A 24,556-nucleotide genomic window follows, 5' to 3' on the forward strand; every position below is an offset into this window, starting at 1 on the left:
ATGGAAGCTGTGTTTCTGCTTAGCCTTAGTGCCTCATTCTGCCTTAACCAGCCTATGTAAGCCCATACCCGGCTGCATTATATCAAAGTAAACCTTCTTGTCAGTAAGTCATCTACCGGGGCTACCATGATGTAAGGCCCAACACAACCTTCCATTCAAAATAGAACATGTAGTTATATAAGGTATGCATTTTTAAAACTATAAACGGTTATTTTTTTCCCTAAAAAATTTATTTTCTACTTTGTGGCCTTAAGAAAACCAGAGAGAAACTGAATTGAAAATCTGAAAGGAGTCTTAAGTGTTCAAAAACAATAGGAATAAGTAATCTTGGGTCACTAATTACAGATAATAGCATAGAGAACTAAAAAATTCTCAAAATACTGGTTGAGCACATTTGTATCAGGGACTAGGAATGGTCTTAGTTCTCAGAATTAATTCAAATCCATACTAGCTCTGGGAAATGAAAAATCATAATTTAAAAAGATTAAGTAGTAGCACTGGGATGGGGTTCAGTCTTGGGACTTTTGCAAGAGAAGGCATAAAAAAGAATGCCCATCCAAATCAGAGAAATTACATAAGTTTACATCAGCAATATATATATTGTTGCTAGTGAGTCCTTGCCCACAATTATCACAGCGCCAAGATGAAAGCATGACCACAGGAAAGGTTCTGAGAACGTCAGGGTTCTTAGTTCTGAAGTTAAAATAAATTGCTAAGTATGTGTGTCACTGCTAGTCTAAAAGTTCTCAATAGTATTTGCTACAAAAGACTATCACCCACAGTGGCTAATCCATCCTTAGCATGGTTCATAAGTGACACTCCATAGTAAAACTGGGACTTGAACATACCGTACAAAGTCTGATGACTTGAATTCTACCCTTCCCTACGAAGTGAAGGGAAAAATCTAATTCTGGCAAGTTGTAGTCTGACCTTCACTAGCCTGTGGAGATATGCACATACATATGTGCAGATATGCATCCACACCAACACAATTGAATGAATAATATAGTAAAAATGTAAAGGCAGAAAGACTACCCTAGAAAGACATAACATATATTCCTCAAGTATAACGAAACTGAAAACAATCAGTCAAAGATTCAATGACACACATGGGTAAAGACAATATCCAAATGGCTGATGTACAGAGAAGAAATGTTCAACATTATTCTTATCAGAAAAATGTAAGTTAAAACAAACTGAAGAAATAGTAAGCACCAAATTCTGGCAAAGACTAAAACAACTGTAGCTCTCCATATACTACTGAGATTGGGGCTGGGAGTATCTTTTATTTTAATGTGATAGACTTCGCTGTATATTTTCTTCTGCAAGAACTATTCTCATCTTTAACATAAGGTGCAAAGTAACAGCTCAGCAGCGGGAGGCAATGTCCACTCTAGTGAGAAGTGTTAGTGCTGCTTTTCACACGGGGAAAACTGCAGTTCAAGTTCAAGTTATGCTCTAAGCAACCTAAAGGGAAACATTTAAATGAAGAGAAACCTTGATCCTACATCAGGAGTGCTGGGAGTTATAGTTTCCAGAAATGAGCTAGCAGTAAGAGACCTCAGAAGTATATAGCTATAATATCCTATTTCTGTTATTGATATTTTTACAAGTGACACACTAGAACATACTTTTTTGTGCAAAGAGACATGCTTATATTGTGAATTTTATCACTTATCAAATATAGGTGACAAAACCTTAAACATTACAATTAGCTATGCTGACATGTTCTAACGATGTATATTCTGACTGGTAGCATATATTTTCTAACCACTGTTCAGAGCAACTTGAAGGCTAGTTTGCTTATGATGATGTCAACCACTAATAAAAAATTATGATTAAAGGTTAATAACTGCTTATTGAGCACTAAAGCACCATAGGAGTTATTTTATCACTTAAGACATTAATTGTGTTTGGTTTTCAACAATAGAATATGAGGTAAGTACATTTAAGAGGAATGGACATAGAATAGCAAAACTTTTAAAGCTTGATACATTTGCATTAAATGTTGAAACGCAAATGTGAATCAAATGAAATTCGGGAGTCTACTCTCTTAATATACTATAGTTACAGTCTAGAATGTTCTGCAAAGGCCTATGTGTTACTAGGGCTGGTTCTCAGCCTCCGGTGCTACTTGAAGGCTGTGGAAACGTTAAGAGGTAAGCTTCATGGAAAAAGGTTAATTCACTGGGTGTGTGCTGGGATTATACAGGTACCCAAATCCTTCCTGTCTTTTTCTTCACTTCCCAGCCACCATGAATTAACAAAGCCTCCTCTATTACATGCTTCAGTATGCTGAGTTTCATCACCACCATCCAAAGAAAAAGATCCCAGTGATTAAGGACTGAAAAATTTGAAACCATGTGCCAAAACAAACCTTTTTTCCTTTTAAACTGATTATCTTACACATCTGATATAGTACTGGAAAGCTAAGACAACAACCAAACTATATTGGCTAAAGAATCAAGATAAAAAGTAAAAAGTTAAGTTTTATAAAAGTAAACCAGAATAAAATATTTAGCAAGAGTTATATCATTATATATATATAATATATTATATATAATAGAAGATATATATTATATCACTTGTTTTTTCTAAATAATCACAAAGACAATCTAATTTTTCTGAAAATGAAACTGGCTTTAAATCTCAGGATGTTAGTAATTTTGATATTAAATAGGGACTATGTAACAAGCTTTAATGCTTTTAAAGATCAAGTATATCCTTAGAAACATTCTACACTCTACCTAAAAGCAAACTGATTCCTATACATCTATGTATCTGTCTATATACAGCCTCACATAAATGACCCAGGGAGAGAAGAGACAGATCACATACAAAAATCTCAAACACAGCTTGCTTTAAGAGAACTTTCATAAAACAAAGTTTTAACACAGAAGTATATTTATAACTATCAATACAGCATTAACAAATGTAGCAGACTGCTGATTCGTTTTCGTTGCCAGCTTGGCAAAAGCTAGAGTCTCTTGGAATGAGGGAACCAACCTCAATTGAAGAATAACCCCGATCAGACTGTTCTGTGGCCATGGCTATGAGGAACTGTCATGACTGGTGATTGATGGGGAAGGCCGGGCCTACTGTAGGCTGTAACATCCTAGGTAAGTGAACTAAGGCTGTATAAAAGCTAACTTATCATGAGTCAGGGAACGAACAAGAAGGCAAAGCAAGGCAGGAGCAGTGCTTTGCTGTGGTTCAGACCTGTGTCCCTGCCCTGACTATCCTCACAATGAACTGTGACCTGAAAGATGAAAATACAATGTTTCTTTCTTTAAGTTGCTTTTGGCTTACTACAACAAAGAAAAGCAATGAGATCACAAACTAACTTTTCAAAAATATTCACAAATCTGCTTGATCTCTTAATTATATCCATTTTACAGATGGCAAAACACTTAAAAATAAAGTGCCTTTCCCATGTGAGAAACCTAATAAGTAAGTGGTAGATCCAGTCTTTGACCTTCCATTTCTAACCCTTTTTAGTTCTTCACAATGCTGTGCAATCCAGCAGTAATGCTTAACTACAAATATGTACTGGCCTGGACCACAGCCACTTCACCAAGCAACTTCCTTAGTGCCAGAGACATATGAGCTCGAAAACTGAAAGAAGATCAAAACTGTGACAAAGCAATTAATGATCTCTCTATCTCTCTCTCTGTCTCCCTCCCTTGTCTCCCTGTGTGTGTGTGTGTGTGTGTGTGTGTGTGTGTGTGTGTGTGTGTGTGCACACAGGACTGCCTTTTAAGTTAGTCTTTTACAATCTTAACTGCCTTTTATTTCCATCAGCATCTAGACTCTCCTTTGCAATTATTCTTTCACTTCAACCAAAAATACACTATTCTAACCCTAAGTTTTCATAAATAAAATTGCTCAATTATTTTCATTACATCTGGAGCACTGAAATATTTATTTTGACAATTTTGTTTGGCTTTATGGTTGTTTTCCAGGGAGAACAATCAATTCTTCTACTTTCAGTGTTCTCTTTTAGTAGCACATATCATGTGTTACTATAGACATTCAGTTAGAACACAGCCATGTGAGATGTGAGCAGATGTCTGAAACTATACTGAACCGAGATAAAATGGCAAATTTGATTTTCCAATATATATGCATATATATATTCTACAGGTGATGTCTATTTTGGCCTAGCTGTACTAAACTAAGTTTCTTTTTACTCTGTTCCTGATAAAGAATGCTACTTTCACTATGTATTTGGATAAGAGGTATGCCAGAATTACAGACTTTACACATTCACAACATAAACAAGTGGCTAAAAATGAAATCATAGACAATATCATGCTATTAGACCATTTGGTTTAGACATCACAGTACATGAGAAACCTGACAACTTCAAAGTATATAAAAAATGAATACTGGTATGTGTGAAACTGCATAAGAAAAGCATTGGAGAGAAATGCTGAGAGGAAAGGGCGGGCTCAACAGTTACCAGTACTTGCTGTAGTGGGAGACCCAGGTTTGCATCACAGCAACTGCAGTTCCAGGAGAGCCAGGGACATCATGAGTCACAGACAGACAGGCAGGCATATCCACATATACACATAAATAAAGTCTGAGAGAATTTCTATGCTGAACATACAGCAAAACTGGTTTACTGCCAAACTTTCAGAAATTTCAAGGAGACAACACTGATGCAAGGGTTAGGAGTCAAAACTAAGTGACTCCATTCTGAGTCCGAAATATAAAACTGGGCAGGCTAGCATTTGTCAGCTCAACACAAGCTACAATTACCTGGAAAGAGGAAGCTCAACTGAGAAAGGTTGGCCGTAGGTCACCTTACAGGGCATTTTCTAGATTAATGATCGATATGGGAAGTCTCAACTCACTGTGAGCAGTGGCACTCGAGAGGTGGCCCTGAGTTGTATAAGAACAGTAACTAAGCCATGTATAACCACAAGCAAGTTAGCAGCACTTCTCCACTGTCTCTGCTTTAGTGCCTGCCTTGGCTCCCCTCAATCTGTAACCTGTGATCTATAACCTGCAAACTGACATAACCCCTTTCTTCCCCAAGTTGCTTCTGGTCATGGTGTTTTATCATACCGTAGAAAGGAGATCAAAGCATCGTTAGCAACCTCAGCTAAAACTAGTACAGCAGTTCTCCTAAAAGCAATGCACTCTCACTACCGAGAAGATTACAAAGATGAGATGGTCATCTTTGGAAGAAGTGCTTACCTAAGAGATCTCTGCACTAGATATTTTAACTCTAGGTTTCTATAGCTTAGGACAAATAGCTAAGAATTAAAATGATTTACATAAATAAAACAGAAAAAACACCATAGTATAAATATAGACATGTTATTCATAATAATTCACAGAGTAGACTGGCATCCACTTTACTACTGGGACCCAAAGGGTCATAATAACCTACATACCATAAAAAGCTGTCAGGAAACAAAAAGTGCTATCTTACCATTGCCTAAAGCTATAATCTATGGTTCAACTTGCTGTAATTTTTTTTTTAAATCAAGCTAAGGGAGAAATATTGATAATTTAAAAGGATGATATAAAAATTATTATACAAAATCAGAGTTCATTCTAGAAGTGCTACAGTTGACGGGGTACCTAAATATTTATTGAGAATATGAAAATTACAAACATAAAAATTCATTTTAACCAAAATGTAAGATTCAACTCTGTATGAAAAGTAGGTTATAATAAATGGAAATCTCACAACATTGGGAAATAGTAAAAAATAACCCATGGAGATCTAAACAAGTTTTAGAATGAAGTAAAAAAACAACAACTTACCTCTTTCAGTTGATCAGCACTTCCCCATGATGCAGAGCGCTGATGTGATCGTTTTTCTGCTCCCTCCTCTGCCCAACAGCTAGGTGTCTTTAAAACCAACCAGACAAACCAAATGTAAGGAATGGAAATGGCGCTACTACCTAAATTCAAGTAACTAAAATATTTTCTTAGTGTTAGTAAAAAATTTTAAATGCTAATTAATTAAGCCTGATTAATCTGAGATGTCTGTATCATCTACATTAGAGAAATCATTTGATACTTTCACATCAGCATTAATAACACAGCAAATTCTATTAAAACCGTTAAGATTTACATGCTGGGCTCCTTTTTTGTATTGATAAGGTCTTAGTTTTGGAGTCAGGGTTTCTCTTTGTATCCCTAGCCGTCTGGAACTGACTGTAGACCAGGCTGGCCAAGAAACCAGGTTTGCCTGCTTCTGCCTCCCAAGTACTGGGATTAAAGCCGTGAATAACCACTTCCCAGCTTACGTACTGAGATTTTATACAGAACAAACTAAGTGAGAAATAGATATTCTACTTAAAAGATAAAGAGAACTTTCAGAACCATTTGTAGTATTGATGGCTTACATAACAAGTATCTAGCTAAAGGGTTAATTTTACTAAGAGAAGAAAATATTGACAGGATTCTCTTTGGGGGAAAGGATTAGTCAACTTCATCATAAAAATACAGTTAATATTAAACCTAACAAAAGAATTAAAAATAAATATCTCAAGTGTATTGATTTAAAAATGAAAGTAATACAGCTTTTTTTAAAAAAAACTAAGCTACTAAAAGCCATTTTAACTAAAATATAATTTTCAATTATTTAAGCATTAATAGATATTAACTAAATTGTAACACTAAACATTTAACCTTGAGCATTGCCATAAAGAAGAAATTTAGGAGTTGTATTTAAAAAAACTCAAACATTAAAATATCACACTTTTAACATTTGAGAAAAGCCTAGTAAATTAGAAAAAGTAAAATCCAGGAGACAGATGGGTGATGGGTAATGATTACCACAATAAATACATGGAGCATTAAAATACTTTCTGAACTGCATGCACTTGGGCGTCTCCATGATGTGATGAAGAAGCCATTGTTGCAGTTTGTTTATAGTTCAAAATGCTTATGAGCATCTTTAAAATCACTCCCTCTCAAAAGTCCAACTGTCCAACACCAAACTGGTGACAACTGGGTACAGAGGAGGGAAGCCACCTGAAGGGGTCGCTATTAAAGGGAGCCATTTCGTCAGCTGACAAGAAAAGGGATAAGAAGTAATACATTTAATGTTTGTCAAAAATTACCAAAGTTTGCTACGTTCAATCCTAGATAGGACAACCAGAAAAATTTAGCCCTCCAAATAATATTTTTAATAATCTATTACAGAATTTTTCCCTTTACGACCACTTTTGTTAAAATTTTGAGTTTTTGCATGACAACGCTTTTATATTTCTTCTAAGTAACACTCTTTTGTCACAAAAACCAACAAAAGATCGCATTTATAAACCAAAAGCACAGTGTCACAGAAAAAGTGAGGCGAAATTTAGTCATGTCCATGAATATGCTAGAGAAGAAAAGCTAAATAAATTTTAATCCAATTTCAATGTTGAATATTTCATAAATGTTTAAAATTTGTAAACAGAAAAATAACTGGACAAAATAAAGTAGTAGAGGTTCTTTTCTTTGGTATCAGTGAGACCCAAGGTCCAACTGCCATTATTTTGTCTACAATGTGGACTAGAATTTTAGAAAAAGTGCTCCTTATAGCTTTGCTTCTAGATATTAGTAAGATGTTTAATAAGAGTGTTCCACGGTCAGATAAATTTGGGGGAAACCATTCATTCTATTTTTCTACTCCACACACAACATAATTTAGCATTCTAAAAACTCGAATACACACTTTTTTAAAACCTGCATAACTTTTTCCTACTTCCATGATTGCTGGACACTTAAAAGTATTCTTACTAACACCATGTGGAACATTATTCCACAGAGCGTTTGGAAGCACAGTCCTCACTAATATTATTATTGTATATAATTCAATGCTCTTAGGCCACTATACTTTAAGAGGTTCCTCTTCCTATCCAAACTGCTTCCGCTATCAAGGAAGAAAAAAGGAACTTTTTAGGCATCTAAACAACCAAGTGTAAACTCTAAGACTACTGATAAAGAGAGATTAAAGCCTGCCATGTTGGCCACTTGTGTATCTTGCTATATTTTAGTGTGTAATACTTTACAAGTCTCTTATCCCTGATAATCAGTAACTATTAGATACTGCCAAATATTTTTCACACCATTCCAACAAACTCCACTTAAGCCATAAAAACTAACCACGCTCAGATAATGGTAAACTTAAATAACAGCCAAAGGAGAAGTTTTCATAATAGAAACTCAAACTTCCACACTTTGGTCTGCAAATCAAAAATACAATTTATTTGTAAAATTACAAAGAAGACAAAAAAATACTTGACTAAATTATAGTTCTGACCTTACAGTAATTATAGAATTTCAGAGCCTTTTCAAGCTCCAAGGTAATCTATCGTCTTTAAGTTACTTCCTGCCAGACAAGACTTACTGTTTGTAACTGTACAATTCTATAATAAACTGTTGGTTCTACTAATGACATCAATATCAGTGTATTTAACCTTTATAACAATGAAATATTCTATTCTACTACACAGGCCGCTGTATAGGGCAGTGTAATAGATAGCGGAGTGTTACTTTGGTAAAGGATCTTGGTACAGTTCTCAGCACCAAGATGGTGGCTAACAACCATGAGGGCTAACAACTTTCACTTTGGTTCAGAGGATCCTACATCCACTTCCGGCCTCTGCAGGTACTGCACACTCACAGTGCCCAGATTATTTATACATACATAGTAGTTGCATGTTATGTAAATATACATATATATATACTTGTATTTATATAACATATAAAAATATATAAATATATAAACACATCATATACATATATATAAATAAAAGAAAAACACCTATACACATAAAATAAAATCCTTTTAAAAAGCAGCTAATATTTATTAGCATCATAATTTCTAGATAACCTATTATCTAGATTATTCTGCATAATCTTCTCTGTAGTAGGTAAAAGAATTATCCTGTAAATTCTGGAAGCACAAAAATCTTTTCAAATGGTTTACATTGTTCCTCTCATGTAAAAAACAATCATTGACACAAAAGAAGTATTAGCATCTAGTTCTCATATCACTCCTTCATCTTCATCTAGTCCTAAACTGTAATCATATAAAGCACACTCGAGTTAAACAGTCGGTCCATACCAAAGTAGTCATGGTCCTGGTTTGGGTAGAAATTTTTGTTGTTTAAAAGATATATTTAACTGTACTAAGAAAAAAAAAACCATGAGTTTCTTAAGTATATTTCATTCAGGTATATCATGCATTTTGATCATATTTACTTCCAAAATTTTCCAAGATCTACTTTTATGCCATTCACATATAAATGATTATTTATGCATCTGTCAAGCCTAATGTCCTTCTATGTGAGAAAACATGCAATAATCATTCTGAGTCTGACATTTCATTTAATAAATTTAAGTTCCATCCACTTTCCTTCACACGACATTTTGTTCTTCATGGTTAAAGCTCCATAACTGTGAGTACACATATGCCTATCACATTTATCTATTCATCTGCTGATGGACACCGAGGCCGATGCCAGCCTGCCTACCATGAACAGTGCAATAAACAAGGACGTGCAGGTGCCTCTGTCCTGTTCTCTTAGATAACTGTTGAGTACATTCCTCGTAGTAGATTGATTATTATATGGAAGTTTCACTTTTAGTATTTTTGGTATTTCCATAGTGGCCATGCTCATTCACGTTGCTGCCATCCCCATCTTCACTGGCATGTTGTCTTCTTAGAGACAGGGACTCTAACCGGGGTTTAAAAAAACCCTGATGTTTTGATTTGATTTGATCCTGATGGCTAAGAATGTTGAACACTTTTTAAATGTTTATTAGTTATTTGTACTCCCTTTTGAAAACTGTCTGTTCATTTAATTTGCCCGTTGACTGACTGGAGTGTTTGGTAATCCACTTCAACAAATGGTGTACAGAAATCTGGAGACCCACACCAAAGAAGAAAAATAACACCCTATTTCTCACCCTGTCACAAACCAATTAAAAATGGATTGAAGACCTTAATATAAGACCGGAAACTCTGCTTAACCTAGAAGAAAACATTCTGGAAGTTTAAGACCTATATAGGAATAGGCAAAAGCTTTCTGAGAAAAACTTTTATAGTACAGGAAAGAATCAAAGAATTGACACATTTAGAGGGGAGGTGGTAAAGAAATGGTTTAGTCAGGAGCTTGTCACAAAAACATGATGACCTGAGTTCAACCCCTAGAACCCCTTAAAAAAACAACTGGGCATGGTGACACATTGGTAACCCCAGTGCTTGGGAGGAAGAAGAGATCACTCCATGAAGTTCCTTGGTAAGGTAGCCTAGTCTAATTGGTAAATTCCAGTCCGATGAGAAATGCTGTCTCCATAAACAAGGTAGACAGTGCCTGAGGAACAACACTTGATGTTGACCTCTAACCTCCACACTTACACCTACACACACACTTTCAAGTTTCTATACCCACACCCACATGCACACTCACACATATACATGCACAAACAGAAGTAACATGGGATTACATGAACTGAAGAAGGTTCCAAACAGCAAAGGGAATAACAGTATGAAAAAAAAAAGCCCACAAAATGAGAGCACTATGACCACTAACTATTAATCTGACAGATTAATATGTAGAACATATAAAGTACTCAAAAGTTAAATACCAAATAATAAGCAATTACTGCTTTTTCTTAAGAAAATTTCAACAGAAAGGCTTTAAAGCAAGGGTAAAGGAAACCCAAATTGTTCTATCAATTGTGATTTAGGGTAAAAACAATAAATTTCTGATCTATGAGGTAAATTAAAAGTTCTCTATTTTAATTATTATTAAGGTTTATATAGTCACTTATTCCTTTGATTACCTAAACAAGCTATTTTCAGGTAAAGGGAGAAGAGGCTGAACATTTTAGTACTATTCAAAGAATGTATATATTTTAATTCAGAGCTGTGACTGCTGAATGATGGCAACAGCCAACTCCTAGATAGGTATTCTTAAAGACTGGCTCCTCCAGAAGGCTACTGTAGATCATAAACCTCCCTGTACAAAAGCTTAATGGAATTTAAAAAAAACTTACATAATGTATCTTTAGTATGTTGAAGGTTCATTTAAAATAACAATTAAAATAAATAGTTTAAAATAGGAGATAATAACATCATTTAAAGAGCACACATATACGAAAATTGCATTCATGTTTTTGTTTTTGTTTGGGTTTTATCTTTTGTTTTATTTGAGACAGGGTTTCTCTGTTTATCTCTGACTGTCTTGGAACCACTTAGGTGACCAGGATGACCTTGAACTCATACAGATCCGCCTACCTCTGCCTTCTGAGTGCTAGGATTAAAAGGCATGTACCACCACCCCTGGCATCATTCAAGATTTAACAACCCACTTTTCATCCTTAAAGGATACAATTTTTAATGGGGTTGGTTGTTTGAAATAAGAGTGTTTACCATATCACCCAGGATGTTCTCAAACTCCTATGCTCAAGGGACCATCCAGCAAGTATCTGGCTCACGGAACGCATGTATGGACATTTCTTTCACATATAAACAAAGGACATAAAGAGTCATGACAAATGATTGAGGTGTCTTTGCTACAGAACACTAATCTAAAAACATACTAGGCTGATAAACTTCATGGAAATGTAACCTATGAAATTTTTTCATACTTAAGTGACAATTGAAACGGTATATATACCATGCTAGAACACTAAAGAAGGAATTCTTGTAAGACATTTTCACAAACAAGTATAACTAACACTAACGTATGTATTACATCATTAAAAACAAACTTCAGGCTTTCATGATAATCTTTAAATATTTAATACCATAAATATTAATAAATAATTCACATGCTACTGTATATTTATTTTAGGTCTCCATAAACAAAAGTATTTTTCTGAAAATGTTCATTAGAACAACCAAACAAGTTCAGTATAGTCTATTACTGAAATTCACGACAGCTAGAGAGGTGACATCGGCAGAACTTTGTCTCTCATGCTTGAAGTAATAGGTCCAAGCATGGAATAAACATTTTTAAGGGAGATTCATATAGAATGCTATCTTATATAACAATAAAATGTCATTTTTATATAAGTAATCCATCATATACACAATTCCTCTTGACTAAAATAAGAAACAAAATTAGTAAATAGGAATATAAGTATTGGAAGCATACCCAGCGCATACTTACATCATAGCAAAATAATGCCCAGTGAATACATTAACTTAGAGACAAAAACAGTATTTGCTAGCATAATAAGTAGTGTGAATGGTTGAGAATATTAACACATGCAATTATAAGAGAACTCTTATAACAAGAAAAAATAATTATTATTTGCATGATATCTAGAAAGCCAAAAAAATTATCTGAAAATGTATTAGAAACAAGAACATTCAACTGAGATACAGTAAAAATAAATTAGAAGAACTTCATTACAATAGCAAACCATAAAACAAAATATTAAGCAATATTTAGATGGTCTTATAGTTGACAAAAATAACTAAATAAACAGATAACCTTTTACTTAGGTAAGATTCAATATTGTAAAGTTGATAGTTTCAAAGCAATATTACAGCAGAAAATAGTCTATGATAAATTTAATAAAGCCATGAAGTCAAGACTGATGCCTAGGATCCACAAGCAGAAAAAGTAAATTAGAGTTCAGTATAAAATACAATTACATCAGCATGCACATATTTAATGCTTTTCTACAGGCACAGGCACTCTCAGAGGACCTCTGTTAATAATGAACACTTAGAGAGGACTCAGGAGGTGGCAGCTGTTACTCATGCTCTTCCAAATCACACGAACTATCCTGACCCTAAAAGGTCTTAACTTAAACACATTCATTAAAACCCAGAAATCTAACCTGAAATAGTCCTACTTTTTTAGTACAGATGAATTAAAACACTCTGGGACAAGTATGAAGGCTCTGTTAATGCGCTCCTGTGAGAAATGAAAGTCTGTGGGTTTCATGAGCTATTTTAACAGCATGGTATTCTTGTCCTATAACAAGTGGTACGGGTGGTGTCCTCGGTGAAGTCTCTCTTAGGCTGTATGTAAAAAGGCTGACTTCACTGTCTTGTTAGAGTATGTATCTGAGACGGTTTACATTTTTGTTTAAAAGGAAGGTATTGTTGGTGGTGTCTCTTAAGACTTGAACATACCTTATCACCTGGAATAAGCTAGAGAACAGTAACATATCGAGGCCCTAGCCCATTATTTGGATGGATTACTCACACAGAGAAAACTGTCTCTACTGAATGAGGAAATGATCAAAGTAAAGCTCAATGGTGAACAGAACAGTAAACTATTAAAACTTTGTTTTTAAAAATTTGAGTCAGAGTAAGAGAAAAGTAATTGTTAGTAATTTAAGTTACTAACAAAACTGGGCAGAAGGACTTCTACTTTATGTCTTTCATCTATTCATTTTTTATATTGACTTTATGTCCACATTGAAAGTTTTACAAGCTTTTAATTAAAACAAGCAGCACCATGCTCCTAGAGGTTTATAAAATTGCTTGAAATGGTTATGCACTGCCTATCAGTCTACGGGATTATGAGATGGTAACTATTCAACAGTCATACAAATTAGAATTAGGAAGCATTTTCCTGCTCATACCAAAGTGATAAGGTCAGGAGGAAGCTTATACTTCGCAATGTCACTCAGTAACCTAGATGGATGGAGCAGCAATAGAGACGGGAATTTTCCTTTGTTATAACAAATATATACCAGCTTTTTAAAGCTATTCTCCAAAGTCAGCATCTGCGAACAGCTATAATTATAATGTGCCTGGGAAAGTATAGAAAGCACCTTTGATCATTGCTATAGACGGTTTTGTTTGTCTACTTTACTCATACACACACACATATACATGCATACATACATGCTTTAGTTTCAAACCCAGATTTAAAATATGATCAGAGAATGGATATACTTTACACTTTGGGGCAAAGCCTAAAAAACTATCCCTGAAGCTTGATGCCAAAGTCAAAATATTTAGATTTATTTATTTTTATTTTATGTGAATGAGTATTTCTCTACATATATGTCTGTACCGTACATTTGTGCCTGGTGCAGACAGATGTCAGTAAATGGTGTGATATTAGGTCCCCTGGAACTGGTGTTACAGATGGTTGTGAGTCATACCGTAAGAGCTAGGAACTCAACCTGCACCCTCCCTCTGCAAGAACGAGAGCACTTAACTGCGGAGCCAGCTTTCCAACCTCCAAGCTAAATTTAAAAGATTATAATTTTTCATTAAAAAGCACTATCCATTCAAGGCTAAAGAAAAAAAATAACAAAATTTTACAGATGTTTTTTAGTTCTTTCTACTAAGAGAAACGGGGTAAGCTAATAATCTGGCAACAATCCATTTCTCCAGTGGACTTTTCTTTTAAGACTCACAGTAAATATGTGATTAGGTCAATCAAATATTAAGTTTATAGAAAAGGATATAAATGTGAGAATCATACAGTAGTTAATTCAATGTTTTTTGTTTTGTTTTGTTTTTCTTTTAGAAAAGTTACCACTATGTAACCCAAATCTGCAGGTTTTCCTGTTCCAGGCTCCCAAGTACTGAGATTATATATATGTACTACCCACACTATGCACAGGAGATGACAATTTTTTCTTCTGAAAAATTTAAGAATTTGTTTCAAATAGCAAAGTTAAAATCTGGTGGTGTGGTTGTGGGTTCAGAGGTAGTACTTGTCTCCCATACAGAGTACAATGGGTCCAATCTCAACCACAGCGAAACATTTCAGTGGGTTTCTATACAGCAGGCATTGATCTGAAAATAAGGTCTGTCTCCAAAATGCATATTCTTTTGACAACCTTAGGCTACTTCCTTTTTAAAGACCCACATGTATTTTTTTTGAATTAAGAATTTCTCTCTAGCCATCAACTGTCACATAATTGAAACATAGAAATATGAAAGAAAGAAGGTATTACCAATGCCCTTTACAAAGGAAAGACAAATATTTAATATCTGTAGCAAGATGAGAATATACTCTCTACCCAATTGACATTCATCAAATTAAGGAAAACTACTCCCCGTAAGAGTTCAAGAGTCAATCCACAAACATGTATATAGTCATAAAAGTCATTTTGCATGTTCATCTCTTGTGTCATCAATTAAACGCACAGATGCTTTGGAGGCAAGACCATTTCTTGAGCATATGAGGCAAACACTAGATTAAATGCTATATAACTTAGTATCTGTGTGAGAACTGAGAAACTGGAGAAAAGCCAGGAGCCTAAGAATCAGCACAATCTGGGCTCTGGGCTCTTCATACGTAACAAACTATGCAGCATGTACACACTAGCTAAGTCTTTAAGTCTTAAGTTCATCAGCTCAGAATTAAGTCTTTTATTTTCAGTACCAAATTTCAAATAAATGACCTATATCCAGACCAAGGCATGGGAAGCCCTCTTTCTGTTCTTCATGATTCAGAGGAAACTATGCTGACCCTATTCTAGACATATGCAGGGTGAAAGGGCCCTCCCTCAGAGACAACACACATACACATACAGACCTTAACCTATATTCCTATATAAGGGGATATAGATGTAGATGTGCCTGTTTAAAACGAAAAAACAAGAGTCCTCGCCTCCACAGCCTGAGAGGACCTAATCCTGAGTGAGTATGGATAGAATGTGACTGTGAGAATGAGAGTGGAGAAGGATATACTAACTATCTATAAATGTATAAAAGCACTCGAAATCACATAATAAAGTATGACACAGAGAGCAGTTTAGACTTGGGCTGGCCCACGCAGACATTTTCTGCCATGTATCTCTGAGGAATCCAAGACCCCGCAGTTCAAGCCTGACTCTCTGGTCCCTAAGAAAAGTTTGTCAAAATGGGAAGATGAGCCATATTTTATGGAACCATAAAAGTTATACACATGTGCTTCATGGATGCTCATATTTGATAAAGACCCCGCAAAATATTAAAAGTGGTTTTTTCTAACAGCTAGTACGAAAACCTGGTGTTTCTGTATCATTTGCTACACTTAGGTATCATACTTAATCATGTAACAAAACATTAGGTTTCAAGGTACCAACTGCATGGATAGAGACATGTAGGGAACTTTCCAGAACTGTTTCCTTTCCCTCTGTACTACTATCCACTTACAAGTTTCTTGGCATTCTACCCCAGCGCAGCATCAATCTTATACAATCTGCCCTTGATCCCTAGAGCCTTATTCTCTGTGACTTCTCTCTAGCATCAGTCAATAACCTTTCTTAGAAATGTTTCCTCTTTAGGCTTCTAAGTCTACACCAATCCAGTTCCTCTTCCTGCTTTTTGTTCCTAGGCTCCTGTTTCTCAGAGTTGTTTTGAAAGGTAAATAAGATACTATTTTTGGATATTGTCAGCACAAAGCATATGTTCAATAAACAGTAGATATTCTTGTCTTGGTGGTGACTAAGAACAGCAACTATTTTCAGCATCATGCCAGCTATTGCACTAGGGAAGCCAGGCAATCTGTGTAAGAAATCTAGCTTTGATATCACGCGGTTGCATGGCCATGGGCTAGTCATTTTGTTTCTCTGAGTTTCTGCTTCCCATGTGAATTACAAAGCAATGTTCTTGTAAAAATTAAACAAGATACAGGTAATAAAACAAACAGTCTATAGTATATAGTTTATGTTTGCTCCCTCTAGTTGCTTCCAAATGAATAATTCTAGTTCTTTCGTCCCTCTGTGTACCTTCCTAACACTATGCTCTTAGTCATTTGTCGTGTTCTTTTGTCCTTTATGCCCACACTCTTTCACAACCAGAATCTAACTCTTCTAGAAGATGGCTCTCAGTCATCTCCTCAGGTGCCTCCCTCTAAATGCTTAGGCCCACGTGTGTAAGGTGTGCAAATCATTTCTGCTGAGCATCCTACTGCTTGCTATATCGAATTTATGCTTGTTCTCATTAAAACAAGAAAAAGCAAAGATTGCATCATAAAAAATTATGAAGTAAGGCTGACAGGATGGATGAGAATAAAGCAACTCGTTTCAGTTTCCAAGCTCGCCTACCATAATGACAACAAACTGATAAGGGGGTGTTCCTAGACCACGTCCAAAATGTTCCATCCTTCATCAAACAAGAACTCGAATTCTTTTTTAAAACTATAAAGCCCAAAATGTTCTTATTCTGAATGTCCTTACATTTTCATATTCCCTAATCTAATACCTACTTAGTATTTTTTATCCCTGTCTAACATGTTCTTTATGTCCAATAATAATCACTTACATTTTTAATAAAATTCATGATTTCTCAAGAAACACTTAGTGAAGATATAGTTCATAATAAATGAAGATGTTTAGTTTTTTTTCTGATATGAGAGGAAATATTCTTCAAATCAAAAGGCTAGGGAACCTCCTAAAATAGGATGTTAAGAAAATGGCAAATCTCCTATTTTACTGTATTAGCACTGCCTTTGCAACAGGAAAAAAACCTTTCAACATAGTTCATGTTGCTAACATTCTATAAACTATTCATAATACTGCCTGAATTTACTTATTAAATACTAAATAACTAAAACTTCTACAGCTGAGTGACAAATTATTATTATTATGCTGCATATTTAAAACAAGGGATTTTGCTTTAGTTGAGTTTATTTCATATTCAGGATAATTTAATTACATTCTAGTTTCAAAGTCAAAGAAATGGTTTTGATTTTCTCATCTTACCTGAGTCGCTTTATCTTTCATGCACGAAGGGTAGTGAATATGAGGGTCACGTGGCACTGTCCTGTGAGGTAAGGTCCTGTTATCGTATCCAAAGAAGAGGTTAGCCTTATTGTACTAGAGTTTCGAATTTGCTGAGATTTTGGTCTGTCCACTAAAAAAAAAAAAAAAAAAAAAAAAAAAAAAAAAAGTAAAAAAAATTTAGATTAGATGTTAGAGCCTATTTTTAAATTCATAAACTTCAGAGCTTGTAAATGTCACTTTACCACTTTCTCCCGTAACATAGACACCCCAAACACTTCTTGTATAAGCTGATGAAAGTTATGGACCCTTTTCCAAGGAAATGCATTCATACATATAACAAACACATTTTGAGGATTTTCACATACCCTTGAAAGCCCAACTATTTTAGGCATCTGTAATGAAATCCACATATCATCTCTATTACAGCTTTAATTAAGATTCCATCATGCCTTACAAACTGCCAGTTTTGTTTGTAAATGCCATGTCTGCATTTATTTCAGTTAAATCTTACAGTGGCTCCTCAGTACCACTGTTAAATCCAATTCCGTGGTTATCATCTATTTTACGAAGTAAATGATTTCCACAATTTGTTTCCCGTTTATCCCAATGTTTGTTATCTTGCTACTCCTCCACATGCCTATTCAAGAGTCGCATGAATAATTTCTGTCTTTTCACAAGTAGAAGGCGCTGTCTCTGTCTCTGACCCTTCTATGTCCTCAGCCTTTAATCCTGTCCTTCCAAGTTCACCTGAAAAACTCGTACTGATCTCCAAGGTCACTTCAGATGTCAGACATCACACCAATGCAATGCCCAATGTCATGAAAGCTTGCTCAACATCCTTGTCTCTCCTTTCTAGTGAAGAAATTCTCAATTACTTCTGCTTTCATGGCACCCTAAGCTTGTCTTTCCCACAGAAAGACAGTTTCAGATACTGCAGACTGAAAGGAAGCTGATGTTTAATACTTAATCAAATTTACTCATGACCATACAAATAGCATTCACACAGAACTTCATATTTTAATTCAACATCCATATTTGCAGATGAAGACCTCAAAGCAGTAGAGGGAATTCACTGTGTAATGACATAGGGCACTACGAAAGGAAAGCTGAACAGAGAGACCTCTATATTCTATACAGTTCTATCCATATGCTTCAACAATTTGTCTTCCCCAGTCAGGTTCCGTAAGTATCAGCTGAAAATCAACATCACATGAACACCTAACATATAAAGAAACGACAAGATTTTTCCACGTAGCCAACCCAAATAACCTACTACCAGTGTATACACCTATAGTAAGTCCAGAGATTGAGAACCAATACTGTTCCCAAGACTCAGGTCTGATCCAGGCCCATTTTAAGTCAGGCAATATATTGCCTACAACAATAAAGATCACAAAATATTTTGGTTTGTCAGTGTCACTTAGCTATTTTCTTGAAACCAGAAAGCCCTACTAGTTTATTAAGATAGAGAAAAATAATTATACTAGATACTAGATAGCCACTATCTTAATAATGTAACTTTTGTTTCATCTAAGAATTATTTGCAAAAAATCTGAAAGTTACCAAATTCCCTCTTTATTTTTATAACTTAATGAAAGTTTAGTGTACACTAAAGGCAGAAAATCTAATGTTGCCTATTTCTGTTTAGAATTATTTGTGATTATGCGTAGTGAAGAAATTACATTTTGGTTTTAGAAGACAAGGAAACTTGTCACTTTAAATAAAAACCTATAATGCAGAGTCACTTGATCTGTTACTTAGGAATGTAGTCTAACACTTCTAAACTATTAAGTTCTAAAAGCTTTCTTTGTGAAAAACTTCATTTATATTTTAGTTTTTCAATTAATTAATTAAATAATTTTGCACTCAAGATTTTATTCCCCTCCCAGTCCACCCTCCAATTGTTCCACACATCCCATACCTCCCACCTCGACCCTCACCCCCGTCTGTCAGTTTGATACATGTACAATTCTTTTTTTTTTTGGTTCTTTTTTTCGGAGCTGGGGACCGAACCCAGGGCCTTGCGCTTCCTAGGCAAGCGCTCTACCACTGAGCTAAATCCCCAACCCCTACATGTACAATTCTTAACATCATCATGACTTATATGTACTGTAATTAAACTCTGTTTCATTTACTGCTTTTTGCTTTTAAATAATGTCAAGCTGAACATTATGATCCCCTCTGCTCTATATAATTTATCTTGTATGTTTATTCTTTAACTTTCAGGATTTACCAATCAAATTTAATATTCGTATTTTGTACATATTATCTAATTGACTTTTCATTTTAAAAAGTGAGTTTATCCTACTGATTTCACTTGTTACAACAGCATGTAGTATATTTTTTCCTATTTTATAATCCTTCCTACTTGCTTTTCTTTTGGTATTTTTCCCATTTCCTTTTCTTACTTCCTCTTAATTCTTTCCAATAGTTTTCCCACTTTATAAAAGCAATATTTACTAATTTTATGAACTGTGAAAAACAAAATTAATTTTTCCCACAGAAAAGAATGAAAACAATTACTCCTTTAATGGTAAAGCTAATACTTAAGCAGTTGCCCGCTAATAAAAAAGGACACGGAAAAACAAAAGCTATTAGTAGTAAAATTTACATACCTCTACTTAATCTACTCTAAACTATTTGAAAGCTGTATGTAGTTTGCATGCTTTTAAAACTCTTTTTAAGCTGAGGATGTAGATCATTTGATCAGTACCTGATTCTGGGTTCAGTACCTATCACTACAAAAAAAAAAAAATTCTTCTTAATTTAAAAGTAAATAAACACATTTAAAAAATTATTTTGTGTGTATGTTTATGTATGAATGTGCTCAAATATGTATATACATGTATGTGTGATCATGCATGTAAAGGTCACAAGTTGATATAAAGTGTCTTCCTTAACTGACAATGACAGTATTCTTCCATGAATAGCCATAATAGCCCCATTTACCAAATAAAATTAAGACCTTAGATTTATCGGAAGATTTATCATAAACAGTTAAACTATTTCAATAAACTCAACTGTTCGTATTATGTAAATTGTCAATGAGATGGGGTTTTGACTCCTTCAAAATCTAACCCTAGATGCCCTTAAATTTTATTGATTTGTATATATTTATCACTAATTCCAGTTTTACATTTTAGCATAACAAATCCAACTGCTAATGTAATTCAACAGGATGTCTAACTAACTTGTTCCCAGCATTTGTGTATGTTTTTTTTTCCAGTGTCAATTACTGAAGACTTGTAATTTTGAAAATCTGATATCTTAAGATACTAATCTCCAGTAGAAAGTTAACAAAGTAGAATTTCTACCAAAACCAACCAAAAAACAAACAAAAACAAAAGTAAACTAAACAAAAATTCCCAAAGTTTAAGAATGTTAGAAACTTTAAGAAGTTTAGATACAGGGTGATACAAGTCACCAGACCCTGCAAACTATACTTAAAACATAGTAAAGATCTATTTCTGGGGGTTGGGGATTTGGCTCAGCGGTAGAGCGCTTGCCTAGCAAACCGCAAGGCCCTGGTTGTCCCCAGCTCCGGAAAAAAAAAAAAAAAAAAAAAGCAGACAAGATCTATTTCTGGCCATCATGCATAATGTAAAGCATACAATAAAAGTACTCCCATTCTTTATTAGGCTAACACATTTCAGTCTGGTTACCCTATATTTAGTTCATCTGTATGTGCAAATAAAAACTGTCAATTCTGTGTCTAGGCCCCAATCAAGTCGAGGTGAGCCAAAGCATTCCATTTACAATGACACAAACAAAGCACAAACTTAGATCATTTCTATTTAAATCTTTCAATGGAGCTATCGTTCCCTGAAGTATAGCATAAACAGATGTCACAACAGCACTAACAGGAATCAAATGCTTTATCCTTAATTCAAGAAGCTCATTATTACACCTGCAAAGTATCTAACTAGAAAAGTATTCAGCAGCATGTTTGATACAACTAAGCACTAATTATTTTGGGTGTAGAAATCATATTAGCATTTTATTACAAATAATGAATTAATAACACCAGCCAATAGAAGCAAGCAGTAGTGACCATCTGTCATCCTGGCAACATAACCTTACAGAGAAATGGAAGTGGAGGAAGGAACATCTTCAGACACTCTCAGACCAGCTAGCAGATCATATGCAACAAAGAAGTGACACCTGAGTTGTCCTCAGATCTTCACAGTCATGCCGTGGTACACAAACATATCCAAACACAAAATACATCTATCACCAAGCATGATTTGCCTGTTAGTCCTAACACTCAGATGTCGAGCCAGAAGGATCCTGAAGTCAACACTATCCTGGCATGCATAGCAAAACCCAGCCTAGGAGAGTTTGACAGAAGAAATATGAATTTTTCAAATAAACTTTCTATGGTACTAGATCACCCAAATTCTACGGAAGCTCAAAAGCCAATGGCTAGAAAATTGGGACTGAATCTTTAGGATCCAGGTGCTCAAACACACACACACACACACACACACACACACACACACACACACACACACACACACACACATTTATTCCACTTAAGGGCACCAAAAGCTTGACTTAAGAAAATATCCTTCTACATAAAGGATTATCAGTTCTTTGAAATTTGCAATGACAAGCTAAGCTTCTAAAGCTAACTAATTAATTCTAATAACCAGCAGATCTTCCAAAGGTCACTTTCCAAACTAAGCACTGGCTATACAGCAACATTTTAAGTAAAGGCTCAAGTGAATGCTTATGAACACTAGGAAGATAAAAGCTGAACAAAGATTGGCTAACATTAAGGTGTTTTAAAAGCATATAGAAACATGTTTTATTATTTACTCATATAAAGGAGTTTAATTGGATCCATGCTACATAGGGATAATGGTCCTCCCAGAAGCTTTATTTTACCAAATAGAAATCCTAATGCCACATACAGGTACATCATGCTGTTGGTCACAGTTAAACTAGAGACACCCCTCGAATGAATGAATGAATGAATGAATGTTATAGATAGATGATAGATAGCAAATAGACAGACACAGGCTGTTGCCCTTTCTCTTGGTTGAGCGCCAGAATTTGACGGTAAGAATTATTGTTGAAGATCTCACATACTTTGCTCACAGGACATGGAGAAATCAAGTGGGTACTGACCAAGAGGCTTCTTTGCTGCCAGTTTTCACAGTACCAGAGGGAGCTAATATAGGTTGCTGAGAGGAAGTTAGCAACAGCTTTACCCAACTGAGAACTTTGTGAACCACAATAACCAGTGTGACAAGATATCCCCATGGGTGCAACAGTAGCATGAAATGTTACAATGGTAAACAACTGCTTTCTGATTGGAGTTAAGACCCACTCCACAAAGGAAAAGCATTTCTTACACCGATAACCCAGTTGAAAACCCATGGTTGATGTGCTCATGGGCCTCAGGGGGAGAGCCTATTATTACTTTGTTAAAAAACCACAATCTCAAACTGTCCTGTAAATTCATAACTATCTGTAGATTAATGCAGCTATCAATCCTCATTTTAAGTTTCTTTGTACAGTGGGTGTTGGTTAAAGCAGGAATTCACAACTGATAAATGTGCACAGAATAAATGCGCATGTGCTCCATCATAAATAGAACATCTTTATCACCCCCTCCCCGGGCTTCATGGATAAGGCAGGTTTTAAGAGCCAGAGGTTAGGGAGAACAGAGTGAAACAGTGTCTATTAGACATAACAAGATAATTGCACTCAGGAACTCACATTAGCTGTGGCTGCCTGCACAAGAGTAAACAAGTCAATGCTGTAGTATAGAAGAGGGAGGGGCTCATGAATCCCCCTACTCCTGAGATCTACTGACAGTTTATGGTTTCTTGGCAAGGATAAAAATAGCTTTTTTAAGGAAATGGTCCCTACTGGGTGAACCATACTCCAGTGGCTGATCCTATACCCATTGAGAATAGTAATAGCATAAATAGGACTCTGTGGGTTATTAAAAAACAAACTGGGGAAGTGAGGGTGGATCTGGGAGGAGTTATGGGAGTGGAGTGGGAGATGAAGGTGATCAAAATACCATGGAAAAGAGAAAAAAAAGTTGGGTAACAATTTAAGCATTTAAAGTACTTAGAATGTAAATGAAATCTGACTACAATAAAAGTCAATTACTATAAGCAAATCTCAAAAAATGTATTAAATAGACTTTCTTATACAACCAAAATGTCAGGACTTTAATATGTAAGCAAGGTGAAACTTCAACCATAACAACTTAATTTTATTGAAGGATTTAATCCTGAATCTGAAGTTAGAATCCTGTGTATGGATCTTATAAAACAACCTTAACCCTTTAAAGATACTATTTTATAATGTTTAACCTATTTTAATCTTCATAGAAATCAAAACAACAAGTGCATTAAAACTGCAAGACATTATTTATGTGTCTTTTCCCCAATTTCAAAATATTCAAAACGGATATATGTTTTGATCTGAGATTTGAAATATAGCCATAAATATATACTACACAGTAGGGAAGTCCCACCATTGGTTTATTATAGTTAAAGAAAAAATTGACAGAGTTCATCAAGCTAGGAAATTCAAAGGCATGGATGGTACCAGCTTTGGCTGGCCTCTGTGAGAATGTTATTGTAGCTGGGATTAGCCTGAATGCTCAGCAGAGGCAAAAGGGCAGTTGGGTGTGTGCAAAAGGCAGAAAATAAGGGCTAACTTTGCTGTAACTAACTGATCACCACACTAGCTAGCTATGTGGATCCAACAGAAGCAAGAACTGGCACCTTCACTTTTGTGACACATCAATAAGCTAGTCATCAGAACGCTAATGATCTAAGCACTTAGATCATTCCTAGGCTCCTTCTCCTAACACTCACACTGATGTACTCAGCCATTATTTAAAACCGATATCCAACCACAACAGTTATACAAAATA

The 24,556-nt window shown here is 35.1% G+C and overlaps 1 protein-coding gene across 1 annotated transcript in view; it reads right to left on the reverse strand.

Moving 5' to 3' along the window:
- The window catches only part of Glcci1 (glucocorticoid induced 1), a 67,615-nt gene that overhangs the window by 22,983 nt on the left and 20,076 nt on the right, over positions 1 to 24,556 (reverse strand). Inside the window, 3 exon segments of the mRNA XM_032906945.1 lie at positions 5,782 to 5,868; positions 17,635 to 17,690; positions 17,693 to 17,785. Coding sequence (XP_032762836.1) covers positions 5,782 to 5,868; positions 17,635 to 17,690; positions 17,693 to 17,785 — 236 coding nt within the window.

This window comes from Rattus rattus, chromosome 6 (genome assembly GCF_011064425.1).
Source record: "Rattus rattus isolate New Zealand chromosome 6, Rrattus_CSIRO_v1, whole genome shotgun sequence".
Lineage (NCBI taxonomy): Eukaryota > Metazoa > Chordata > Mammalia > Rodentia > Muridae > Rattus > Rattus rattus.